This window comes from Lactuca saligna, chromosome 9, assembly GCF_052625555.1.
Source record: "Lactuca saligna cultivar CGN05327 chromosome 9, ASM5262555v1, whole genome shotgun sequence".
In the NCBI taxonomy this organism is placed as follows: Eukaryota; Viridiplantae; Streptophyta; class Magnoliopsida; order Asterales; family Asteraceae; genus Lactuca; species Lactuca saligna.
In genome coordinates this window covers 107,812,229-107,821,018 of record NC_136425.1, presented here as the reverse complement: position 1 = coordinate 107,821,018, position 8,790 = coordinate 107,812,229, and the positions used below count along the sequence as shown (strand labels likewise).

At 34.5% G+C, this 8,790-nt stretch overlaps 1 protein-coding gene across 1 annotated transcript; it reads left to right on the top strand.

The window, feature by feature from the left end:
* Window positions 1–6,509: 6,509 nt before the first annotated feature.
* Window positions 6,510–7,300, top strand: LOC145016640 (uncharacterized). The gene is made up of 3 exons (XM_078974890.1): window positions 6,510–6,773; window positions 6,911–7,049; window positions 7,110–7,300. The coding sequence occupies exons 1-3, from the start codon at window positions 6,510–6,512 to the stop codon at window positions 7,298–7,300; spliced, it is 594 nt and encodes a 197-aa protein (XP_078831016.1).
* Window positions 7,301–8,790: the final 1,490 nt, after the last annotated feature.

Sequence of the window (8,790 nt, the reverse complement as noted above, 5' to 3'; positions counted from 1 at the left end):
ATAGCTTGGATTACGGCATACCTCTTCTAAGTTATAAAATAGTTTGTTGGGTCCTAGCCTTAATATTTCATATTGGGTGTCATATTAAGGACTTTAAGATCAACTATCTTGAATATCTCCCATAACATGTCTGGTTTAGACATTTATGATCTTCCCAAATCTCTTGAAACAAGCTTTCCTAAATGAAGATGATGTCCCATGGATATCATACTTCTTTCTCCTCCTCCGATTATTCTCCCTAACCCACAAGTTCTTGAAAAGTTTAAGGTCACTCAAGCCCTAATGGCAAGGCAAGGTCTAGGTGTGATCACATCTTGGAGATGTAGTCACATATTGACAAGCCGGGAGAGTTGGGTGTCAAAGTCTTGAGAAAGTTGGTGGTTCAATCACTTTCTAAGTCACATAGTGAGTTCTTTTGGAACACCTATGAAACAGACTATGACAAGACCCTTAATGATCTTATCTATTTGTTAAGATCAACTTCCTCAAAACTTGATGGACATTGACAATAGTGACACAGGAAATCCAAAAAAGCATTATCTTCCCAATGGAAAGGGATCGGCCATAGTCAACTCGGTTGACCAAATGGTAAAGAGAAAAAGGCTAAGTCTATAATAGTCCTGTGTACCATTATCAAAGGGTCCATATGTTTATATTGCCAAAGAAAGGGTCATTATTTGCGAAGCTGCCTAATTTACCTAAGGATGTTAAAGTCAATAAGATTGACTCTACTTCAGGTAAAAGTCCACTAATCTAACTCTGTTAAGTTTCTATTTTGAGATTCCTGATACATGATGTGACTGGGTCACATGGTAATGTTTTAAGAATCAAAGAAAAGTAAAGGAACTTAAAGAAAGAATATGCTGAATCTGATCGCATAGATGGATTTCTATCGCGTAGTTTGAAAAATCGGATTCTTGAGCTAATTCTTAGGAGTTATGAGATATTGCTAAGGGATAGATAACAACAAGTTTTTCATATGGGTTGTAAGGATAAGTTTTTCCGCATAGTTTTAAAATAAAAGAAAATTTTGATTTTATTTTAAAAATATCCTTACTATGGCATTTGAGAAAAAAATTGGTGCTTATATGATTCCATTAATAGCAAGAGTGGAAATATGAAATTGATTCCTTCATTTGTGGTAATGTCTAAATTTACCAAATAAGGAAAGATTCTCATCATCCAAAGTCTCAATTGGACCGGGACTTGGAATCATGCAAGTTGTATAGCATGATGAATGAGAACTTTTCAAGTATTGGAAAAATTAAGACTAATTACTTATTCACATGGATGTGTGAGTCAAGTAATGGACTAAGGGATCGAGTACATAGTCATGTGCACTGATTAAGTCCACCACAAAAGATATAAGGCTATTCGTCATATTTTACTAGAGTTCAGTAAATATGATTATACTTACAAGCTTAAGTGTAACTCTTAGACATTGGAAAAGGTTCCAATGTAAGGCAGAGCGAATAAGAAGAATCAAATTAGGGAGAAGGATAAAAGTTTCTCAAATCTGAAAAGATGGGAGAGTACTTTAGTATCAGTTTTGTGATCATCTTAATGATTAAAAACCATATCAAAATTAGTTCTCTAAGGAAATCTTAGTGCATTCTTATGACTAAGAAGAAGAACTTGAATTGTTGAAATGGTTAAATCAAGAAGATGAGTCATACTTCGTTCCAACACAAGTCTTAGAGTCATACTCCAAAATTGTGACTTGAGTGACATGTCTCAAAGAAGGTTTAAAACACTTGTCAAATGTAAGAGTAAAAGTTTTCTACTCTTGTACATTTGAAATTGGTAAGTTGTGATGTTTTGGATAAAACAAAGACCAACTTCGGCTAATTGTGTAAAGTGTTTGTCTTGATTAGAATCCACACTATCTCTTGGATGTTTGACAAGGGAGTCTTATAGGTCAAGAGGACAGTGGGAGTCTTAAAGGTCTTGAAATTCTCAAGAACTAATCAAGAATAAAACCTGAAGTTCTTCACTAGCACACGACTTAAGGTTTATAGCCTATCGTGTTGACATATTTTGTGCCCATTCCAATCAAAGTTGGCTTTGCATATGAGTTCTTAGAGCTCTAAATGTGTTGCAAAACAACTTGGAAGAAATGGTAGGCCCTTGAGCTACCAGGTAGCAAGAAATTAAGATTGAGTTCAGTCCATATGAGTTTGGATTTGTCATTATCCTTGTCTTGTGACTATGGTTTTGACAATTCACATGGATAAGAACACATACACCATTAAATCTAAGTGTCATAAGGTTTCTCTCTGATTCATGAAAATGATGGTGAGGAAACACTTTCACTAAGTAGATTTTAGTTAGATAGCATTTGTGATATTTGCATTCTCAAAGTCGTTAGTGGAGCGTGTGTGGTTTACCGGCACACTAACTTGGACTTGTGAGAAGTGGCAAAAAGGTCTAACCATTATGATTACGGCATCCCTCTTCATAACTGTTTAGACATACAAGTGTGCTATCTAAGGGAAGGTGTATGTTTTTTGATAAAGTTTTATCAAAACAATCCAGTATCAGAAATCTGAACTTTGGTAAGAAAGTCAATAAAGTATTGATTTCTAGAAGTCCAGCTGATTTCTGAGTACATGTCAAAGCTAGTGGGAGCATAAGTGTTATGCTAATAATCATCATGTTAGTGGGAGCATGATAATTATGATAAGTATTGCAAGTTAGCAATGTTAATTATAGAAAACAAAAGTTTCAACTGGGAAAGAGTTGTTTTGCTATAATTAAGGGAGAGGAAATTATACTTCATCTCAAATCTATAAGCTTAGATTGTGAGGTTTTAATAATTTAGTCAAGGATATATATGAATTTCATGTTGGAATGGCTCAACATAAGGAAATTCTGTATATGGGTCCATTATTTGCGTTCTAAAATTCGATTATGATTACGGCATCCCTTTTTATAATCTGAATTATGAGAACTTGGCAAATAGAAATGGAAATGTTATAGCAAAAGACTGGTTTAGTTGCGTTCTAAAATTCGATTATTATTACGACATCCCTTTTTATAATCTGAATTATGAGAACCTGGCAAATAGAAATGGAAATGTTATAGCAAAAGACTGGTTTAGTCTTTATGTGAGACATCATGAATCGTGTCCCATATGCTTCGGATATAAGACCGATTACATGTGCTATATTCATCCTTTCTAAAATTTTCAAAATGCCTGGGGCATTAAGAAGGGAAAAGGTTTAGAACTGGATATGACTAAAAGGATTAAACAATTGTCAAGGACAATCTAAGGTTTACCAAAGATTGGTTGCTCAAGGACAGTTGGAAGTATAGTGATAATTCTGGAAGGACCATATTGACATAATCTGTAAGGAGGCAACTCTTGTTCAGAAGTGATAGTCAAAATGAATCTGGAAATGTTTCAAAGTTAGAATTTTCAATCTGTTTAAGTTTAGGAAACTTAATGCAAGAAGGATGTTTCCAAGGAATTAATCTCCTTTGGAATACTCTGTAATGATTGTTGCCAAGTCTTTGTGAATTTGTGCATAATCGTTACAAGAGGATCAATGCATATAAGTTTAGAATCTAACAGATTTCAGTAAATGACATGAATTTGGAATTCTTGCATTTGCAGTAAGGATTTGGGAGTGTGAAAAGAGAATCATTGAAGTTATGTTCAATTGATCTAGTTCACAAAGTAAAGATCATAGACAAACATAGTATGCATACTTGGTGTATGACATGACTAGTGTTTAGAAAAACATAGTGTACGTGCTTGGAGCATGGGACAACTATTGTTTTAAATTCAAGAATAAAAGTTGATAGCTGAAGCAGTATACAATGAATAATGTGTAATCATATGGTGATAAATAAAAGGTGTTTTATTTATATTCATAAGTTCTGAGACCATATTGGATTCAATTATTATTGTGTTGCACTTTGCATGTTTTGACTTCCCAAATAAAGTAGGTTATTATTCCGGAATGACTAAGTTATTCAAACCATCCACAGTCGGTCATATGTTGGAAGTAGATATGAATTAAGACTGTCATGGGTTGGCTTGTAGAGGTCTAAGGTGTTGGACAAATGGCTACAACACTCATGAGTGCTCATAAGTTCTGAGTATTGGATTCAACCCGTGCTCATTGGAATCACTTCATGGATTTTATCACGAGTGATCATGAGACGATAATATCTTATATTCTTCAAACCTAGAGATATGAGTTGTTACTATGAGTTGGTTGTATATTGATTGCACGAAACTGCATTTGGTAACTCGGTGCTAAAAAAACGTGCCTTTGTGTATGATTCAACAAGTAGTAGAACAAGCCATATGAGTCTAATTTTATCCATTCCTTTTACCTTTGGGATAAAAGCGATATCTGTGGGCCCCTCGATGATTTGATGATGACAAATGGAAGTGCTCGGCCGGGCCAGGACTGATTTGATTGGTTCAATTAGTCAGTCGTCATAAAACGGAAATCGGGAAACAACAAATGGACAGAGAGAATGATTATAATCCGTGTCTCAGTCCATGTGATATCTAGAATGGAGGAGTATATGATCCCTTATCTAATGGACAAGTCATTGACAAGATCAGAGTTCATCTACAAGGTCAGAGTTTGACAGAAGCTTTTGAGAGCTACGATTGCTAGTTGGTTCCTGAAGTCATACGCAATAATAGTTTTAGACTTATCCAAGTGGGAGACTGTTGGATTAATGTCTAAATCCATAACTATAATTGGTAAGACTTGACCCGACCCGGCATGGTCCATTTGGGTTGCATGGCATCATGCACTTGGATAGACAATAATGAGAGAAATAAGACACTTATGGTTATTAATATATTATAAGTTCTAGTATATTAATAATAAGAATAACGAGATTATTTAATTAGTATTGATCAAGAATTAATCTAGCATTAATTGAGTGATCAAAAGAAGACTAATTAAATATGTGGGTTGATTGTGTAAATCATCCATACTTGTATAGTGGGCTAATGCTCCACGGATTATCTAGTTGGGCCAAAACCCATATGATGCTCCATGGATGCTCCATGGTGTATTTGAACCCATGGATCCAAGGAAATGGAAAGTCATGACAATTAGGGTTTACCCTAATTGTATAACTATATAAGCATCTTATTCTTGAGGAAAATCGGCCACAAAAAGAGACTAAGAAAGGGCTAGCCGATTTCATAAAGTGTAGAATTCTCTCAAGTTATTCCAAGTGTATTTGGTGTTGTGTGAACCATTTGAGGTGTCACACTTGGGGCACTAGGCACTCAAGCTTCATGAAGACATTCTACATCAAAGAGGTATGTATTCTATCTTGTTATGTTGATAGTTTTGTATGCTAGTTTAGGATAATACCTTGGATGTTCATATTTGCATGTATAATAGAGAAAACATAGATCCAAGGTATTTAGGGTTGCATGTACACTTAGGAGTGTTAGAATGCTCATAACCCAACAATCATATCACTCATTAAGCAATACGAGGTTCATTATGATCATAAAGTTAGACAATTATGTAGTGATCATGGCACTAAATGCAGAAACTCCTCCCTATAAGACTTTTGCTCAAACTTAGGATTCTCTCAAAATGTATCGTATGTTAGAACTCCTCAACAATATAGAATTGATGAAAGACGAAATAGAACTCTCATTGAAGCTGGAAGAACTATGGTTGTTGAAGTTGGTATTCCTTTATCATTTTGGGCGGAAGCTATCAACATAGTTTATTACACTCGAAACCGTTCCATCATTGTTAAGCGTCATGGGAAGACTTACAATGAGATACATAAAGGGAGGAAGTTGGACATATCATATTTTCATGTGTTTAGATGTATCTGCTATATTTTAAACCAAAGAGATCAACGCTCTAAATTTGAAGCTAAAGCTGATGAAAGAGTGTTTCTAGGTTACTCTAGTGTGTCCAAGGATTTCAGGGTATTCAATCTCACAAGACAAACTGTTAAGGAAACTACTCATGTTACATTCGATGAAGATTTATTTACCCATGATTGGATTGATCATCCTTCTTCCATTCTAAATGAACTTACTTTCAGTACTGCAGACCTATTCACGAGTTCTTGCCAAATGTCACTAAGCATGTTGTTCCTAATATTGATCAAATTATCAACTCTCAATCTAACTCTAAAAATCAGCTTGTCATCTCTGAAGAAGGGGAGCCATCTAACTTCTCAAATTAGGAAGATGCAGTTACAAACAACACGAATGAGAGTACTAATCCTAGAATTCTTAGAGATCATCCTAAATCTCAAATCATTGGAGGTGTAAATTTTAGGATTCTCACTTATAACAGAGTTAGCAACAACTTTTGTATGTTTGTGAATTTTGTCTCAATGATTGAACTAAAGAATTTTTTTATGCTCTAAAGGGAGCTGATTCAATCAAATTTATCAAAGATAGGCTAGATGAATTTGAACATCATCGTGTATGGAATCTTATTCACAAGCCTTAAGGAAAAACCATCATAAGTACTCACTAGGTGTTCAGAAACAAGATGGATAAAGATGGAATTATCATTAGAAATAAAGAAAGACTTGTGGCCCAAGGATTTTGTCAACTAGAAGGGTTAGACTATGACAAAACCTTTGCCCATGTTGCTAGACTTGAAGCAATTTGTTTGTTCCTTGCTTTTTCTTCATTCCAGAACTTCAAAGTTTATCGAACGGACATAAAGACTACCTTCTTATATGGGTACATTCAAGAAGAAATCTTAATAAAGCAACCTCCAGGGTTTGAAAGTGAAGAATTTCCTAATTGTGTATATTGTCTTGATAAAATTGGCTATGCTTTGAAGCAAGGCCAATGGCATAGTATGACACACTGGCGAGTTATCTTCTGGAGATTGGATATAAATGAGGAAAAACTTACGACAAATTTTTTTTATCAAGAATTCAGGGTCTCACACATTTTGCTCAAGTGTATGTTGATGGCATCATTTTCGAATCCACTAATGAGAAACTAAGTTTTAAGTTTGCTGAAGTTATGGCCAAGAGATTTGAGATGAGCAAGATGGATGAACTAACTTTCTTTTTAGGTTTTTATGTTAAAAAACTAGTTGATTGAATATTTATCAGTCAAGTTAAATATATTGCAGTCATACTGAAGAAGTTTGGATTTTCTGATAGAAAAACAACAAAGTATCTAATGTCCTCATCATCGTCTATCTCCATTGGTTCAATTGGCGCTGACGTAAATGCAACCATGTATCAAGGAATGACAGCTTTACTGCTCTATCTTACTTTCAATTACCCTGACATTATGTTTTCCACCATATTGTGTGCTTAATATCAAGCTTATGCTAAGGAAAGTCATCTTTTTGCTGTAAAAAGGATCTTTCGATACTTGAAGCATACACCAATCTTGGGCTATGGTTTCCTCGCGACTCTGAGTCCAAGTTAGTAGGATACACAGACTCGGATCATGGAAGATGCAGAATTAATCATAAAATCACTTTAGGAGGAGCTCAAATGCTTCGAGATAGATTTGTAAGTTGGTCCAGGAAGAAGTAGACATCGGTGGTCTTCTCTACCATTGAAGTTGAATATCTAGTCGTTGGAAGGTGTTGTGCTCAAATTCTATGGATTCATAATCAGCTCCTAGATTATGGTCTCAACTTCTCAAAGACTCCTATCTAATGTGACAACACCATTCAAGTAATACAAAATCTAGTGTAGCATTCCAAGACTAAGCACATCGACATTCATCATCAATTCATCAAGGATATTGTTAAGGGAATAGTGGAGATGTTGTACATCTTATCCACTGATCAACTGGCTGACATTTTCACTAAGGCATTAGACAAGAAGACCCTAAACAAATTGATTGCAGATCCTAGCATGATTTCAATGAATTAATTCTCTTTTAACTCGTTTAGAATAACTGTGCCTCTACTTGGTTTCTTAAAACGCACAAAAAAACATACATGTACTTCTTTTATTATGCTTTTGTCAAAGAACTTTACATAGTTTTCTTAAGCTTTGCATCAAATGTTTACAAGTATTCTCTTTTCTCTATATTCTCTATTTTCAAGTCCATCGATACCTTATCTATGAATTATCTACACCTTTTCCTTCTTGAGTTAGAAAGAGCTAGATCTATTCAGAATGTTTTTAATGCTCTAGCTATTGAGAAGAATATTAGCATCAAGTTTTCTTCTTGTTGACAATACTCTTTCTCTCCTCCATCTACTTCTATGTATGCAATAAGCCTCCATCAATACAATGAGTCTTACTTTTATCTATTGACTTATAATCTGATAAAACCTTGAGTTCCCTCATATTATTCTTCTCAACTTGATGGTTAAACTTATTTGAGCCAATTAACACGTAGGTTACAAACAATAGTTTCAGTTTCTTTCTTTCTCTTGGTGAACATGAAGCTAGGAGTTTATCCGCAACATCTCAACAATTAAAGGCTTCATCATTCTTGGTTTATAGTGAGTTCTATTTTATATTGATGTGCATGTTCTTGTTTGTGTAATTTTTTTGTACATTATATTGAGTAAGAGGTTTCTAGAAGAAAGGAAATTGATTTATGATCTTTTAAATCAAAAGATCTTCTAGCATCAGTTTTTATGATATGGAAGATAAACCACTTCTTATTGATGAGCTAACATTCTTTAAAATTCATGTTGATCTTACCTCGGCGTTATTAAAACATTCCATTCTCTCCTAAAATTCTTCATGATAAAACTTTATGATTCACTTTGTTATACCACACACTGATGAAAGTTTGAAACTCTGTGTCGATGGTTAGCCTATGTATACAGGCTATCA

Coding starts and splice junctions, on each gene's coding strand:
- LOC145016640 (XM_078974890.1), top strand. CDS start 6,510: ATGGATAAAGATGGAATTATCATTAGAAATAAAGAAAGACTTGTGGCC. Junction 6,774..6,910: donor GTGAAGAATTTCCTAATTGT/GTATATTGTCTT, acceptor TCAAGAATTCAG/GGTCTCACACATTTTGCTCA. Junction 7,050..7,109: donor TGAACTAACTTTCTTTTTAG/GTTTTTATGTTA, acceptor AATATATTGCAG/TCATACTGAAGAAGTTTGGA.